The following is a 17,763-nucleotide window of genomic DNA, read 5'->3' as shown; positions in this document are numbered from 1 at the left end:
ATGTCGCATGTTCCCTCCAAGGGTTTCCTCAATCGTCGTCGCGGTCCCTGCTGCGCCCCTCTTGATCGTCCTTTCAGTCTCCTCCTTTTTTGAATCGCTGCTTCGAGTTTCTCGGGCCCTGCGGTCGCCACACACGATGTTCGTTTCCGCAAACGGCTTCTGTCGGGAGGCGAGTTGTCAAAGTTGGAGACGCAAAAAAAAAAAAAAAACGGAAACTCCCTTGCCGCGCTGGAAATCTAGCTGGCCTCGTGATCAGCACAAACGCTCTGCCGCCTGAAGAAGAAAAAAAAGAGCCGTGGGGGCCACAGCTAGTGGACCGAGCGCCCTATTTCTTCAGGGACTCGCGACAGCAGCGGGAGCTTGGACGATACGGATGGGCAGATGGAGCACGGGATGGGCAGATGAGCAGATGCTGGCCAGCGGCGGCGGGTTTGATCTGGCTGATGATTTGCTCGATGCGGCAGCCCCTGGGAGCCGGCGCCTAAATTAGAAACCCCACGTGTAGAGGCGCGTGCAGGGAGATTTGATGGATGCGATGTGGTTCTGCCACGAGTTACGGCACGCGTACATGTAATACGCATTCAGAGTGGAATCCCTCGCTTCTCTTGCTAGCATCGTGATAGAGACACGCATATGTACCCTTTGAACCCTTAAAACACTCTATTCTGCTCGATACGTGTACATTGCATCAAACTGCACATCCATTCCTCTTTCAAGTTGGGGGCCCATCCCATCCCACTCTATTCATCCACCCGCTCTCCATATAACCAAGTACCGGTACCGGTTATTTAGCACTTCCGATCCACACCAGCAGCGTTCTGACGGGCCATCAACCAAAAACATCTTTCAACTAAAGCAGCTAAAAGGACCCCTAATTTCGTTTCTTGCTTATTAGCAACTGTCAATGCCCAGTCTACTGCTCGTTCCGTCGATAGCTTGACGCCACAAGGGAACGTGTACAGTAAGCTTCTTCTCCCCCGCTCGGCCATAGGACAGGCTGAAAACGGAGCTACAATCCAGATCGAACCCTAATAGCAGAATCAACAAGAGATCGACAACGAAGCAGATAACTGCCTTTACTCTAATAATTAGGGGGGCAAAGTAAAGGTACATCTTGCTGATCCTTCGAAGCGTCTCCCCACGCCCGATGATTAATGATCCCTTCACAGCCGCCACCCATTCATTAAAATCATTAGTGACTTATACCGGTGGCGTCTGCCGTGAAGCGGTCTAGACTCTACAGAGCAGCTGCATTTGATCAACCAAATCAATTGGTCCAGCGCTGCAAATATCCCGTGTCGGAGCTGCATCTATTTAATGAGGAAGCGGATCCCATGCAGCGTTGCCGTGTATTTCTTATACTAGTACTATCTTTATTCGGCGAATATGGCTCTAGAGGCATGTAAGTACTGATCTGTTTGCATCTTATTGGGCAGAATCTATAAAGAAGACGGGAGAAAATGGCAACGGCTAATCCTGGGTGCATGCTGCAGTAAGACTCACACCGATACTGCTATAAATAAGGCAAATGTTGTTTAAGCGGCAGTGGTAGTGTCGCACTATTAGACAACAGATGTGGCTTCTGGGATGGTGTGCTAAAGAGTGAGGCGAACATGGCACTTGTACGCGATTTCCACAGCCATATGAGATGCTGACAGTAATACATATTTGTATCCACATCGACACCAATGACACTTGAACCACTATATCTGGCTGAGAACAAACACTTGAGGCATTGGCGCTTTCATTCTATTCTTTACGATTATTACCGTCGCAATACATACATCGACTGTAGTGATCCGTTCTTACTGGCTTCATGCTATCGGCCGTATTGGTCCAGGAACGTGCTAGTCTGGTTAGGCAGCTGCAGGATGCATGTGTGCCTCGTAAACCGCCTTACCTGGAAGATTCCATTTTAGAGTACATGCTTTTACCTCTCTTCGCCAACTATGTGAACCTTTAATCATTGTGCTACTTGATAGCTTCCTGCTTTTCATAACACTATCAATAATGGACCCTCTCAGCTCCTTACGCGTAGCAGCTGGGGCTATTCAATTCATCGACTTTGGTCACCGGCTTTTGATCAACACGCGCGAGATTTATCACTCTGCCAGCGGACTCACCCATAATATGGTTCAGCTGTCCACCATAGCGTCAGATCTCTCGCAACTAAGCAGTAACCTCAGATCTCATCTCAATACCGTCAAAGAAGTAGCGCCAAAGCCGAAAGAAGACACCTTGGAGGATATCCTGCTTCGGGTCTGCCTGGGATGCCAGGATGCCAGCCGCGACCTGCTCGAAGCCATCAGCGCCTTGCACGGAAAGCAGCAACAGGAGGATAAGCTTGATACAGCTCAGACCTCTAGACCTGCATACTTCTACTTTGGGAGAGAGGTCAATGCCACTCTTGCTAGCTTCGCTACTGCGCTGCGTGAGATCTGGTCCAGCAAAAAGATCAAGGCATATCGCGACCAGCTTGCACACTATCGGGCACAGCTGACGACAGCTTCACTTGCTGTTCTCTGGTATGACTTCGTATCGTTCGACAACGTATGAGTGAATATCTCATGACGGGGATAGGGAGAAGTCAAAGCAAGGAGTCCAACAACTGGGCGAGCTCTCTCGGCAGCAAAATCATATGCTTGAGACCCTTGGCCAGGTCCAGCAGACAACGGACTCTCTGAATCAAAACTTGATACAGCTGCTGAAAAATGCATCGTCAGCACCAGAATCTAAACATTATACGTTGATCCAGAACGTCTGGTCTTCTGCCTGGAGCGCGGAAGGATCTGAATTGACCACGGATGATGACCTATGGCTCGACACCAGCGAGAATACTAATGAATTTTGTACCAACGCCATCATTGAAAGCCTCAAGTTCCAGGGGGTTGACTCTCGAGAGGCGGCTATTAGCAAGGCCTACGAACAGACGTATGAGTGGGTGTTTGAGGAGCCGCAGGAAGCTGCTCCTAAGCAGAGACCATGGTCCAGTCTCGTGTCATGGCTACAAGGCACCTCGGCCAACATATACTGGATCACCGGCAAAGCTGGAGCTGGCAAGTCGACCTTGATGAAATTCATGGTTGGACATCCCAGCCTGCACGAGCGGCTGGCACGATGGGGCAGGCGCAGCAACAAGCCTCTGCTCGTTGCGTCCTTTTATTTCTGGAACGCAAGCACTCTAAATATGCAAAAGTCTCAGGAAGGCTTGATGAGATCTCTTCTAGCCCAGTTCCTCGCCCAAATGCCATCCATCGTCGCCCGGGTGTGTCCTCGGCGTTGGGCGCTGCTCAAGATCTTTGGCCAGCGCTGCGTAGATCGCGTCCCAGCTTGGACTCTTCAGGAACTCTCTGAAAGCTTCGCTCTATTCAGCCTGCTTGTGGGCACTAGTTTCAATCTTGCCTTGTTCATCGACGGATTGGACGAATTCGACGGCAAACACAGCAATCTAATACAGTTTGTTAAGCTGCTCCACTCTCGACCAGGTACAAAGATATGTGTTAGCAGCCGGCCTTGGGTAGACTTCCTAGATGCCTTCCACGACAGCCCTCAACTCAGGATGGAGGACCTGACGACAGACGACATTGGGATTTTTGCGCGCGGCAAGTTTGAAGAAACGCGGGCATTCCGGGAACTACGAGATGCCATGCCAAGCGAGGCCCATAGGCTGATGAAAGGAATCGCTGAAAAGGCCAAGGGCGTCTTCTTATGGGTCTCTGTCGTCGTTCATCTGCTGCGCGAGGGCCTCACTGAAGGAGATAGCCTGCAAGATCTCCAGAATATGCTAGACACCCTCCCGAGCGACATCTCCAACCTGTACAAAAGCATATGGAAAGGTATCAAACCACAATACATCGGCCACGCCTCAAAGCTGTTCCAGGTGCATAGCTGTTCGACGTTGCCGCTAGATGTCGTAACTCTGTGGCTTGCCGACGAAGAAAACACTCTCGATTACGATATCAGCTTTGTCCAGGGGGATCTCCAGCGCCACATCGTACAGATCATGACAAGGCGGTTGGACAGTAGGACACGAGGCCTGCTTGAGATATCCACCGACGGCACTGTCGACTATCTGCACAGGACTGTTCGTGAATGGATCATGCTCATCTGGCCCGACATCTGCGCCAAGTCTCCGCCCAGCTTCGATCCGCATCTCCAGCTGCTTAAAGCTCTCGCAGTTGAGAGCCTGAGCTCCAAGCTGTGGGATGGTCACGGGATGCTCATGCCGTTTACTTTCTGGCAACGCGTGTCCGTCTGCTTCTATCATGCTTGTCGCATTCTCGACACTGAGGTTAATGCTGCGCCCCTCGTGCGTGCCCTCGATCGCCTTGATGCAGATTTATCGCAAGTCTCAAAGATGTACGCAATGCCTGACGGCAGATTGCCGCTCTATCGTAGCACCGCAGTATCGGGAATCACCATGACCACCGACGACGAGGACCTTTTACCGCACTGGGTAACTACGCAGTACACACTGACAGATGGAAGTTTGCACAATTCCTTCATCGGCCTGTGTGCGCAATTCGGGGTGCTCCCATACGTCCGTGAAAAGATCACCCGCCAACCAGAGCTGTTGAATCTGCCTGCGAAGACACACTCGGTGCTCGCCTGTGCTGTTTTCGGCCCCGAGCATTTCGGCCGGCCAGATATTATCGATTCCATGGGCCAGTATCTAAACACCACTTCATTGGACACGAGACTAGCACTCGTACGCTTCTTGCTAGATAATGAAGCATTGACGCTATTGCCTGAGCAGCCAGCCTTGTGCGCCGGGGATCAAACCACATGGAATGAAGTGCAACAAAAGGTGGAATATTACAATAGTCGCGCCAACCACGAGCAATCCAAGATGCAGCGTGAGTATTGGGATGCAGTTTCCGAGCTTTTCGAGGAGCGTGTACAAATTTTGGTGCAGCGGTCGAGAGCGGCTCCAAGAATCCGGCACAAGGCAGAGCCCAGAAGTTATTCAATTTTTCGCTTCTTGAGGAGATTGAGGAGTAAAGCTGGGGAAAGCATGTGAGAGCCCGTGTTGAAAGGGCGCAACAATACCTTGGGGTCATGGGTCAATCGACTTCTTAATCTTAATCTTGAATAAAGGCCATGTTTCGTAAATAGCTTGAAGTGAGTGTGCCATCATTGAAAAGCTCATCTTTTGGCTTGCGGGGTGAGGAGAAGGGGGATCTGAATAGCTTGAATTATAGTAGATTGGCAGGATATTTATTCTTAGACGCTGAAACATCTGCCTATAATAACACAGCTATAAAACGATTACAACTCCTATCTCTCTCTCCCATTCCAATGTAACTAAAACGCTCGATTCTTCCCCATCTCGGCAATATGCAGTGGCACGGACATGTGTAGCGCCGATGGCACGGCCCGAGATGATGCTTCAAAGACTCCGGCCCGAACTAGGTCCCGAGACGTTTGACGCCGACTCGGATTTATGCAATCTTCTTTCTTATCCCGACTCTAAAATCTTGAAAGAAATCAAAGTTTGTTGGTTATGCATTCAAAGTCGAATTCTATCTCTTTAAATCCATTTGCATTCATACATCTTCTTCCAAGATGCCTGTTTCGGCAGCTACTCGCCGGCGCCTCATCCGCCTCACCCAGGCTCTCGTTGGCGGCCCCATCGTCGTCTTCGGAGGTCTCGCCCTGTGGACTCGAAAATGTTCATTTGAGCCTTTTGGACCAGACACCGACTCATTATTCAAGCATCCGGTGTTGAAACAGCTCAATCCTCGGTGTCTGCCCAGTAGTCATGATTCGTGTGTTAGAAGAGTGCCTTTTGGCCAGCTGAGGCCAGAGTTGCTGGAAGATGCAAGACGAGGCGGGGGCGCGTTGGTACAGGAGTTTTCGAGAGGAATGTGGGGGGGATATGGTATTTATTTACTACGCAATTAAAAGAGATTTTGACTAACTGGGCGTAGGATATAGAATACAGAGGCGAATAATGGAATTTACAAAAGGTCCTGAGAATGCTTCCGATGTATGGGCTCCTGAAGAGCTCGGACGGGACACATTTGAGCCTGGTGAGGATATTGAGCACTGATGGTTTTAGTACCTAGCTGACCTTTAACAGGAACTGTCCTCACGAACCACTTTCTTGTCCTGGAAAAGTCCCCAACGGAATTGCTTTTTCGCGGCTGTCTCACTCCGAAAGAAACGCCATTTCGACCCCGCGATCTAGATAACTTCTTTGCGCTCACTGCAGAATTAAACGAGCAGCGGCAAGAGGCCGACTTTAGACTGAAAGCTATATCATTCGACGCGGTGACAACGGCGCCGAAAGAGGATCCGCTTGGAGGGGTGCCAGGAATGCTGCATAGGGTATATTCTAAGCTGTTGGTTGAGGCGGCGGTTGGATGGTGCGTAAGGTGAATGACAACAAACGAAGAGGTTTTTTACAAAGCTTCTGGTCCGACTTGTACGATATTAGCTATTGGGGGAGGCTGTCAAGTTTGAGTCGTGGCTATTTCATAGTCACGTTGAAGGAGGATGGGCTGAACAATACTTTCTCTCATACTAATTAGTTTCAACAAGTGGACATATTTAGCAACCGAAAGTGTGACAATAGAAAAAAAAGGCAGTGTTTGGAGAAGAAAGTTGGAAAGGCCGAAGGCGAACAAAGGCTGGGAGATGCCCAGTAACTGAGAGAGGCTCAAAGCCAGAAAAATGTCCAAAAGTAGATAATGATGTGAAGCTATTGTAACCATGTCAATTTCAGAACGGAATATTCCAAAACAGGTAAAAAGAAACAAAGAACATGCAGCATAGCTTACAATAGCGGTGTTTACTATTCTTTTGCCACACGTTTTGGTTCTCATGGCGGCGGCTCTCACGGCGACGGCTCTTACGGAAGATGAAAGCTACCTATTACGCTATCCACTTTTCACGTTTTTTCCACTGCCAATGAAGTATCATATATCAGTTGCGACTCAGCTTTAGATTATGATGGAAAGTATTACTACTAGCGATAGGTAGTATAATATCATTGGCGGAACTTGGCCGGCATGCAAGTTCGGCTCTCAATGCTCGGGGACGGCTATCATGGAAGGAATTCATGTCCACTCCAAGGCGGAAAATAGACTGCATTGGGAGATATCTCTTCTTCAATCTGGCATCTGGTTGAGAAAAGTCCCGTATGCTTCCAGGGTCATCGGGAATTGTTCCAGAAAGGCACTAGCAAAAAGGTGGTGGGTTAATGACAGATGCAAAGCAGCGTGGAGAATTAAGTAGAGGTCGCCGATATACCTTGTCAACGGCATCTCACCATAACACGGCATCTATAGACCCTTGACTTGATTGGTATCAACAAGACGGAAGGACCTCCGTTCCCTACAGTAATCGGTACCATGTCAGCTACTGTTAAGCGGGTCGGGCTATGACCGTGGGAACCCATGCTTCGAGACTATACCAAGGGTATTAAACAGACCACCTAGCAAAAGTGAAGTGACTACTCCTCTTGCGGTAGTGTGTATCTGTACCTATAAGCCCCAGTTCCACCAACAAAGGGCCATCATGTCAAACGGGTAGTTAAGCTTGATCGCCGATTAAACATGGGTTAGAGTATCATTGGTTTAAAGCTACAACTACTAATCAGTTCCCGACATTTAGTAATTGTTCGAGAATGTGGATCTAAGAACGCAGCTGCTGACAAAGAATGACTTGGACGACTCGGGAATCGAGTTATGACAAATCTGAATGTAAACATGTCCGAAGATAATGACTCTTTTGATGTTACATAAAACAATATGAATACCTGGAACACTCTCTGAGGAAACTCGAGCTAATTGATAACCTTGTCTCTGCACCCGGAACCCATAATTCTCATTGTTCGTCGATAAATGTGTATGAACCCTGTTTCGGCTTTTGTTCTATTTACTCTTTTAAGTAATTGATATCCCCCGGCTCTAGCCAATATGTCGTATTGATATAGCCTATCTAACGCTTACTTGCTTCTTCCACTTGACCTCCTCCACGGACAACTCCAAAACGCATATTATCTAACAAGTTGCTAGCAGCTTTGGAATCTGCAACGCAAGCGATTAGTTATCTGATCTAAAAAGGTTCATTGGAACTAGAGAAAGACCATCTTGACTCAACCTGGTGTGGCATGTAATTGTACTTACGTTTATAAACGCCACCATGGAAGCTTGCAGTAGCATCCTTGCCAATGTGTGCGACCAGGAGAGCTCTACCGCCCGGATGACTCTCAATGAATCGTTCAACATCATAGATGACCCCTGAGATACAGATCAAATGCCTGGAGCCGCCATGATTAATACAGAGAGCTTCGTACTCAGACCAAGAGTAGATAGGGAGTGTATCCGCCGGAGGGCCCCAATTGATTTGACACTTGAGCCGCTCGATCAGCTTCCATTTCTGTTGAAAAATGGCTTTGTTAATCTCATTAGCTTCAAACTCCTGTAGATGACTTGCCAAACCCAGCCAACCCCACTTTACATGATTAGCAACATTTCGGCATTTGAAAGTTATACATTGTTAATATACTCAAGCAGACTTACAAGCGATATACACCATTTAGTAGGGTCATAGTCAAACCACCTAATACCATTCCGGTAATCAGCGGGGAACTCATGGTGGAAGTTATGGTAGCCTTCTCCAAAGGTAACTAGCGCAGTGAAAATGTGATCCCTTGGCGATGTTGCATCTGCGTACGGCTGATCTCCGAGCCAATGTGCCAACGAGTTGACACAGTTAGTTGCCTGTTGGAAGAGGAATACTCGGATGATGCCGGCATAGAGAAGGCCGCCTAGTCCGTCGTTCCATCCAAATCTGGCAATAAGAAAAGGAAGAGCATAACTAGTGAAAAGGCACAGAAAGGGGAAGTTTCTGTGTTGCCACATCACTACTTGGTCCTGGAGCAAATCAGAAACCTCAACATGCCCTTTCGAGTCAGGATCAGGTTTGAAAATCAGCCATCCCATGTGAGACCACCATATGCCCTTGCTCACATTGTACGGGTCTTTTGGAGTATCCACATAACGGTGGTGGGCACGATGCATTTGGCACCAGTTCAATATTGAGCCCTGAACACTGCTTGCGCCAGCAAGTGCTAGAAAGAAGCTCAATTCTGGGGAAGCAGTGAATGATCGATGTGACCAGAGGCGATGATAACCTATTTTTCGTCAATTTCGTGAGATTGGCCTCGTACTCCTCGTGACTAAATCTTGGGAGCAGAATCATACTTACCAGCCGTGATACCAACGCCAGATATTATATATAATATTCCTCCCAAGATAAATGTTTGATGAGATAACAACTGGAAGAAGCTCCACAAGAATCCAATAAGAGGCAGAATGATACAGAAAGTAATGTTGTTCGGCTGTAAAGTAGAAAGAAAACGTCTACTATCGTAAAGAGTTTGCTTAAAGACTCTGCCGGTCTGGTATAAGATCCTTGGTTCAACGGCCATTGCGAGAAACAATTTTCCAGAAATTATGTTGAAACTAAAGAATAAGCGATTAGGATATTGTTCCCGAGTGTTCTTCAGTCTGGAGAGCCGTAAAATACGAGATACTCCGTGGTATTTGTTACAAGACGACGGGGTAGGTCAGCTTTCTTAAGTGATATGTCTTGGCTTATGCGTTCGGCGTAACGACTCATGCGATATACATCTTCTCCCCTGTCACGAATACAAATATTGACGCATTTCCAAACATCTACTCCACCACATTCCCTCCACCGCTCCCTCTCCACTTTGCCGCGCAATTATTTGTCTGGAGAAACCTGGAGCATTACGGTAGAATCGGCGTATCATTAAAGTAGCCCCTATCCGACGGGGGTTAATGATGTGCCGATATCTCATAAAATGACTCTGTCGGACTCCAACGCAAACTAATCAGCCCCAAGGATTCTGTCGGTGTTGTCTGTCACCTTAAGCGAAGTTACGTTAGGATTGTTAGGATCGATCTAGGTCCACTATGGCAGGTCGCTTGAAGAGGATTGTTCTTAGGATTTCAGCAATCCAAGAGACTGGATACTCGTAGTGCCAGCAAAGAGCCAATGGTTAGAATGAGGAGGTGGAGAATTACACGCGATGGAGTCCTCGGTTGGTCGTGATGCTTTAGATGACACTAGTATTGCACGCATCAATTTCCTATTTGGGTATTTGTAGTTCAAATAACTGTCAGAGGTCAATGCAGGGCTCAAAATTTCGAGATTTAAAAGGTGTCGTATTAATATTTAAACAGAGCGTTTTGTCTTGCGTCGATTTTGATTCAACCGCCGTTTCCCATTATTGTTTCCATGTGAACAAGAAATCTTGAGGACAAATTTAAGTCAAAAGTCCAAACTACCAGAATCAAGCCTTGTATGCACTATGGCAACAAAAACATTGAGCAAGCTGTCTTTGACAAGCTATAGCCTATACAATGCTGCCTCTGATTCCATTGCGAATTGGTCGCGCGGATTCATTCTGGCGGCTCTCAAGCGGATTACTATTGGCGAAATAATCATCAAGGACATTCCGGCAAATGAAACAATGCATTTTGGCAAGCCAGGGAAACTGTCGACTACTCTTACTGTTAATAGCAGCGCCATGTGGTGGAGAGTACTAAGCCGTGGTTCTCTTGTAAGTCAGGCGCTCAACAATCTGCCTCACTTATCCATCTCACGCTTTGATAGGGGTTTTCTGAAGCATACATGCTGAGCGAAGTGGACTGTGATGATATGACCAGTTTCCTTGAAGTAAGACGCCCAGCTCTTTCATCATAGCCCGCCGCAGAAGATGTCTAATCCATGGGTCCAGATCATGGTCTATAATCGAAATGACACCGCCGATATGAGGACTCCGCTGTCTTATCTAACTTCATCCATGGTGGGATGGGCTAGAGCGTCAAATAAGCCGCTAACGTCCCTGTCGAATGTGCAAGCGCATTATGATCTTTCCAACGACATGTTCGCCGCTTTTCTATCTCCCGATATGACCTACTCGTGTCCAAAGTGGCTCCCTGCAGATGATGCGGAAAGCATGACTGACAATCTGGAGAAGGCACAGATAAGGAAGCTGCAGGAAATTATCCAGCAGGCCAGAATCAAGGAAACAGACCATGTTCTTGAAATAGGAACCGGCTGGGGTAGTTTTGCCATTGAGGCTGTGAGATCCACTGGATGCCGCGTAACAAGCTTAACACTGTCCATTGAGCAGAAAGAAGAAGCAGAAGCAAGGATATCTGCTGCCGGATTTGAAAAGAATATTACGGTTCTCTTGAAAGATTACCGAGAGTTGCCGAAGCAAGGCCTGCTATTTGACAAAGTTGTATCCATTGAGATGCTGGAACATGTCGGCAAAGCACACCTCCCTGGCTATTTCGCCACGGTAAACGAGCTGCTGAAGAAGGAGGGAGGCATTGCCGTATTTCAGTCTAGTACAATGCCCGAGACGGTTGGTGACCCAATGACTCTATTCATGGAACAGTGGACTAACATACTCCCCAGCGCTACACGTCCTACGACAAGGGCAACGAGTGAGTTAACCCCCACGCGAAAATCCGTTGTCAATGCCAACTAACTCCTGCCCATAAGCTTCATTCGCCAATACGTGAGAAACATGGCGCTTTTGCCCCAATAGGCTAACGGACTCCAGCTGACATCTGTAGATCTTCCCGGGCGCACATCTCCCAACGGCAACGCAAATGGTGGAAGCGGCGCACCAAGGATCAGGCGGATCTCTCATACCGGACCGCTTGATTAACTTAGGCGGGCACTATAGCCGGTGTCTTCGGGGATGGCGCGAGAACTTTGCTGACAACTTCGAATCCCACATTGTGCCCGGCCTCATGGAGCGCAACGGAGGTATCACCAAGTCAGATATGGAGATATTTAGGAAAAAGTGGATGGTAAGCACTCTAATAACATGACACATGCAGACACGTTGCATCTTTTGGTAGCAGCTGAGCTCGCTTATACTTTGACTAACTTTTTACTTTCTGCGTTTAGTTTTACTTTTATTTTTGCGAAGCTGGGTTTAAAACGAAAACTCTAGGGGTTACCATGATTACTTTTGTGAGGGAGGGCTCGGTTGATACGTTGGAAGGTCTCGTGCAGTAGGAGGAAGCGTCTATTAAAGTATTGTAGTACTGTAGCATTCTAAGTTAGCGATGAATCCATCTTTCAAGTAACAAGATTCTCCTCTTTTTGAGTAATAAGACCTGTAACTGCCACTACAGGTAATTATCATTGATTGAGATGGACTGATATCTCTCCTTGGCGAAATCTCTCCACTCGCATCCTGTCGCTTAGCCCTATTGATCCTTCGCTCGCTCTCCGCGAATGAATTACCCTTTTGCAATAGGCCGAAAATACGTAGCAGGCTAAGCGGGTCAGATCCTTCTCTAGGAAGTCGGTGTCCAGCTCTGTACATTCGGTGCCGACGGAGACAAGATTAAGCTAGGAAATGGTCTAAGTCGGATTACTCATTGATGGACAGATCAGCCCCCAAAACCCTAGTCTAGGACCCTGCATGGAGGATCTAACAGGCGGAAACGAAGCACAACGGTTAGCGAAGAGGTCGGCATTCAAAGCAAAAGGCGATAAATAGAGATACCTGATTAGACTGGAACTGGTAAAGTACGAACTGCCAGAGTGGAATATGTGTGCTTGTCAGGCTACTGCAAATCTTCCTGTTGAAGGAAAAGTGCAAATACCAAGATCGTGATCCACGTTCAATGCTAATTGAATCTGCATACAACACGGCAGAATATTCGCCATAAAAATCGCTCTATGTATCAAAGATCAATTCCTGCTCTTTTCTTCTTCTTCTTTTTGAGAAGTTCAAATGTTATAACATCAGGTACCTAAGAACGTCGTTCTGCTCCACTAAGCCATAGATGACTCTTGTAAGGCTCCCACTCCAGTCCGTAACCAAACCTCGACGTATGCATGCTTACGAGTGGCATGGATATGAATTGCTTGGCTTCGCAATCATGCGTTCCCCAGGGGACCTCGAAGATATGGGGTAAAAGCGACAAGTTGCGGGACATGACAAGGATTGACAAATTCAACGCGACCACGGTTCAGCCCTAGCTATATGCGAGGGGGCGCGAGGTTCGCTCCAGTAGAGCAATCTGGGTGATGGAGGAGATAAAGCCCATGATGTTTTTTGCCCGGTTCGTAGTGTACGAGAGTGGGTTTCTGCAATACTGGAGGGCACTTATACTAGTGCTCTTTTAGTTTCTATATTCGCGCCAACGTAAATCATAATATGACACGGGTGATGCTAAAGAGCATTGCAGAAAACCGTTGCAAGTGTCCATGGATTATACCCGCCAAGTATATCCACTCTATCACAAAAGTGCAGACTGAGCAAGGAGCATAATCTGGCAGTGTGCTTCTCGGCCTTTTATCCCTCGGGCTTTGCGTTGGAATTGATCCTTGAACTCCGTTCAAACCCATGTTAGCTGATTACTATTCTCAGGGTAGCTCGACGTATTGCAAATATTACCAACGGTAGTGATATGGCTATGTTCCCCCCGTAGTATACAACGTAGTCCCCTGTTGTCTACTTCTTTTGATACCCCTTACTTACCATGAGCAAGGGATCGATCAAGGCAAGAAGATTCATTCTACTAGCTGCTGATCATGATAAGTAACAACCTATGCACACCAAGCCAAGAACAGCTTAAAGAAGCGAAGTAAGGGGGAATATCGGTATTACTATTACGCCCCTTCGCCAAATTGCCCTACAGTCTCATAACAGCTAGGAATTCACAAGGATCATGTTTGCCTGCTTTCAGTATGCGATTAGGTAACATAAGCATCATGTCATACCTCAATGGGATTTGCGTGATCACCGGTTTATCGCCATGAGATATCAGCACTTGTGTAGATGACTGCCTTGATCTGCTCATCTCTGCTGAAAAGAATCTTAATTTATTTTCTAGCACATGAAATTTATAACAAGTTACTTAGTGCCAGTTCCTTACCATTTTACACTTCTTTTATAGGAGCTTTTATTGACACAATTGAACGTTACGTTAGATCTCACTCAAGTTTCACTGACATTTTCAGCCAATAACGTGTTACCACCAGAAGGATCATATCCGACATGATATGTACTCGATGGCCACGCAACTTTTATTGGTCAGTGCATAAGAAAATAATTACATAAAGCAGGCCCATTCACCTCATAGAGTCTGCCAATAAGGCTTCTGAACGGTATTTGTAGCCATCTCTTAGCAAACTACGCAAGCGAGGATATTGACGAAAGGACGATGTCACGATAGCGTCGATGTGTACAAATAGCATTTTCAGATTAAATAAAGTACGTCATGGAACCAAGAATACAAATGCTTTAATAATGGCACTGTAAATCGTCGCTTCGCTTCGCTCACAGCCCCTTTTCTTAGAGCACTCCGTGAACGGCGTGGATCCCCCAAACTTTGACAAAGTATCCAAGGAAGGAAGTCAGCTTGCCATTTGCACTCTCCGTAGAAGAGCTCCAAGTTAGTCTCTGGATAGAGTTTTCACTACTTTCGTTTCAGATCTCGACGAGATAGCGTTCGGTCCGAGCCAGCCACAATGGCGCGGAAACAGGTACAAGTCCATCCAGAAGAGGTTCGAGCTTCAACAGCCAGTCCGATTTTGTAATAATGGTGGACCATAATCTAGGCGATATGGCCATCATTTAGACGCTTGTAGGCTAAGTAGATTGATAAGTACAGACCAGGAGTATTACCTAGTGGTGCTTGGTCGCGGTGAGATGTATCCTAATTCAGGCAATGAACCTAACTCTAATTCATGAGCTTTACTTCCTCTTTGGATCACCTGGGAGCAAATAGATTTAGTCAGGCAGTCGAGGCAACGATGATTTCATCTCAAATCTTGGACCATCGCATACGATTATTGACGCCCATCTTACATCAATGACCTTTCAGTGGATGTCGGTGGCTTCATGTAGGCATCTCCGCAACCGCTATAAAAGCTTCAGCATTTCGTAAAAATAGTTATCCAGGCCGTCACGCGGCTGTTTCACGCCATGGGAAGCCCGGGTTTCCAACAATGTCTCATCAGATTGGTGAAATAACGGTCGACAGGGAACCTGCAAACTCCACTCCCACAACAAAAGAAGCGAACGTGGAAACCACCGGGCAGGCTACAGCCATAGCTATCGCAGAAGCGGATCTCGTGCCCTCTTTGAAGAAGCTACTTCAAGAACACGAGCTGGACCAAAATTTTCCCCGGGATATCCTGGACCGAATTCGAGACTTTCTCGAAAAACAAACGAGCCATGATTCAGCGACGGACCTTGAGTTGGCGCGGACTCTCCATGACGAGTGCCTCAAGCAGATAAACTTGGCATTAAACAATTCGGCATATCCAGAAGTACGCGCCGTCGTCGACCCCACCGATGATCCCACATTGCCGGTAGCGACGTTCCGAGTGTTCTTGCTGGGCACAATATTCACCGTCCTCGGTACCGCAATTCAGCAGTTCTTTTCGTTCCGCATGCCAGCCATCAATATCACGACATATATCATTCAGCTACTCTCCATGCCCCTCGGCGTAGGCATGGCCAAATGGCTGCCTCGTCGAACCTTAACCATAAGACACTGGACCTTTTCCCTGAACCCAGGTCGTTTCAACGAAAAGGAACATCTTCTCATCGCCATCATGGCAAATGTAGCCTTTGCTGGGTATATGCATGGAGCATACATTGCAAGCCCCATTCAAGTTCTTTCACTGGATCGCTTTTACGGAGAAAAGGTTCTCTCTAATAGTTCTGCGTGGCAAATCACGACTTTCATTGCTACACAGATGCTTGGTTACGGCTGCGCCGGCATCAGCAGGAGATTCCTTGTTTCTCCCCCTTCAATGATATGGCCGCGGCCCCTTGCCAGTATTGCCCTCACAAAAGCGCTACATAAAGACGATGCCGATAAGGAGGCGCAGAATGCACCCAATGGCTGGACGATTTCGAGATACCGCTTTTTCCTCATCTGTTTCTGGGCCATGTTCGTGTGGTACTGGTTCCCAGACTACATTTTCCAACCTTTTGCTCTGTTTAACTGGCCCACATGGTTTTCTCCCAGCAATGTTAAGCTCGCCATAATCATGGGCAGTTCTTGCGGGCTGGGGCTGAATCCTCTGCCAACACTTGATTGGAATGTTTCGACTCACTTTGGAGATCCAATTGTCACGCCCCTCTTCACAATCGTCAATTGGGCCTCCGGTATGGCTTTCATGGGACTCGTCATAGCACCAATCGTATACTTCACCAATGCATGGCACTCTGGCTATCTTCCCATCAACTCAAACAAAGTCTATGACAACTCTGCAAACCTGTACGATATACAAAAAATACTCAACGCCAACATGACACTCAATGAAGACAAGTACAATGCCTATAGCATCCCCTGGCTATCAGCAAACATGATACTCAAGCTCGGCGGCTTTTTCATTCTTTATGTGGCTGTCCCTATACACATGTTTCTGTGGCATCGGAAGCAAATCATACAGAGCCTTCGATCGATATGGGACCGTAAGACGCGCGAAGAAGAGTTTAACGATGTGCACAACACATTGATGCGAAAGTACGACAAGTGTCCCGACTGGTGGTATCTGATTGTTGTCGCCATAGCGTTTGTACTGGCATGCATATCTGTGACAGTGTGGCCAACAGGTATGCCTGTTTGGGGTGTTCTGATAGCCGTACTCTTCACAGCCTTTCTTCAGATTCCCTTTGGCATGCTCACAGCAATTACCAATATCGAGCTACCAACAAGTATCTTGTCACTCTTGATTGGAGGCTATGCTTTGGAAGGGAAAGCCATTCCGAACATGGTTTTCATGCTATACAGCTATGTGTCTACCTCGCAAGCTATGAATTTCGTGGCTAATCTCAAAATGTCGCATTATGCTAAAATACCGCCAAGGGTAGTCTTTGCCGCTCAAGTCTACGCCACTCTCATCGCGGCGTTGGTTGCTTTTGCTGTTAATCGTTGGGTTCTAACTAATGTGAATGATTTATGCTCTGAGCTGCAAAGTGAGCGGTTTTCTTGCCCCCATACGCATACGTACTTCATGTCATCGATTCTCTGGGGCGTTGTCGGCCCTCGCAGGCTGTTCGGACCAGGAGGCCCCTACCGCGCTATTATATATTGTATTCCACTCGGCATCATTCTTCCAGTTGGTGTGTATTTTGCAGCAAAACGCTGGCCTAAATCTTTCTGGCGGAGCGTGAATGTGCCCATCTTGCTGGCTGGCCCATTGGGATGGGCTCCTTATAACTGGAGCTACATGCAAGGCACGCTGTCGTTGGCTTTGTTTTTCAATTTTTACATCAAGAGGTGGTATAGACCCTGGTGGGACAGATATGCATATGTATTAACGAGCTCGTTCACGTCGGCGATTGGGATTTCGGGCTTGGTGATACTTTTTGCATTGCAGAAATGGAACGTCAGATTGGACTGGATTGGAAATAAAATAGCATGGCAAGGGGTAGACAGAGGGGGATATGTGGATGTTGATGGGCAAGTTGTCAGGTGTACCAATTTGGTCTTGGAGTCAGGCGAACGGTTTGCATAGATGGAATAGTGCTCTATAGATTAAGACTTCCAGCTTACATCACATGAGTGTTCAAATGCCTCTTGTTGACAGGTTCAAAAGATATGGTTGGGCAAATCTTCATTTCTATGGACAAAATAGCAATGGTCCAATAAATCAAATTCTTCCACAAAAATATAGCCTTGTTCTTGGAGCGTAAGTTCTACGGGTATAGCATCCGCGTCGTCAGCTGCA

General features: G+C 47.3%; 5 protein-coding genes across 5 annotated transcripts; 4 read left to right on the top strand and 1 right to left on the bottom strand.

Annotated features, from left to right (window-relative positions):
* Positions 1–2,638: 2,638 nt before the first annotated feature.
* On the top strand, positions 2,639–5,020 carry TGAM01_v201356 (hypothetical protein; the record flags this gene model as incomplete). Its single annotated transcript, XM_024548748.1, has 1 exon — positions 2,639–5,020. One exon carries the CDS (start codon positions 2,639–2,641, stop codon positions 5,018–5,020), a length of 2,382 nt encoding a protein of 793 aa, XP_024406564.1.
* A 545-nt stretch (positions 5,021–5,565) lies between these two features.
* Positions 5,566–6,381, top strand: TGAM01_v201355 (hypothetical protein; the record flags this gene model as incomplete). Its single annotated transcript, XM_024548747.1, has 3 exons — positions 5,566–5,881; positions 5,931–6,032; positions 6,083–6,381. The coding sequence occupies 3 exons, from the start codon at positions 5,566–5,568 to the stop codon at positions 6,379–6,381; spliced, it is 717 nt and encodes a 238-aa protein (XP_024406563.1).
* Positions 6,382–7,944: 1,563 nt separating this feature from the next.
* Positions 7,945–9,439, bottom strand: TGAM01_v201354 (acyl-CoA desaturase; the record flags this gene model as incomplete). The annotated part of the gene is made up of 4 exons (XM_018804717.1): positions 7,945–8,033; positions 8,133–8,460; positions 8,529–9,060; positions 9,213–9,439. The coding sequence occupies 4 exons, from the start codon at positions 9,437–9,439 to the stop codon at positions 7,945–7,947; spliced, it is 1,176 nt and encodes a 391-aa protein (XP_018661985.1).
* Positions 9,440–10,345: 906 nt separating this feature from the next.
* TGAM01_v201353 (cyclopropane-fatty-acyl-phospholipid synthase) lies at positions 10,346–12,075 on the top strand (the record flags this gene model as incomplete). The annotated part of the gene is made up of 7 exons (XM_024548746.1): positions 10,346–10,597; positions 10,651–10,713; positions 10,775–11,410; positions 11,464–11,492; positions 11,551–11,566; positions 11,625–11,864; positions 11,965–12,075. 7 exons carry the CDS (start codon positions 10,346–10,348, stop codon positions 12,073–12,075), a joined length of 1,347 nt encoding a protein of 448 aa, XP_024406562.1.
* Positions 12,076–15,024: 2,949 nt separating this feature from the next.
* Positions 15,025–17,012, top strand: TGAM01_v201352 (hypothetical protein; the record flags this gene model as incomplete). The annotated part of the gene is made up of 2 exons (XM_024548745.1): positions 15,025–16,956; positions 17,010–17,012. The coding sequence occupies 2 exons, from the start codon at positions 15,025–15,027 to the stop codon at positions 17,010–17,012; spliced, it is 1,935 nt and encodes a 644-aa protein (XP_024406561.1).
* Between the last annotated feature and the right edge of the window lie 751 nt (positions 17,013–17,763).

This window comes from Trichoderma gamsii, assembly GCF_001481775.2.
Source record: "Trichoderma gamsii strain T6085 chromosome Unknown Scaffold_3.2, whole genome shotgun sequence".
NCBI lineage: Eukaryota > Fungi > Ascomycota > Sordariomycetes > Hypocreales > Hypocreaceae > Trichoderma > Trichoderma gamsii.
The sequence above is the reverse complement of the archived record's forward strand: the minus strand, read 5'-3'. Positions and strand labels throughout refer to the sequence as shown.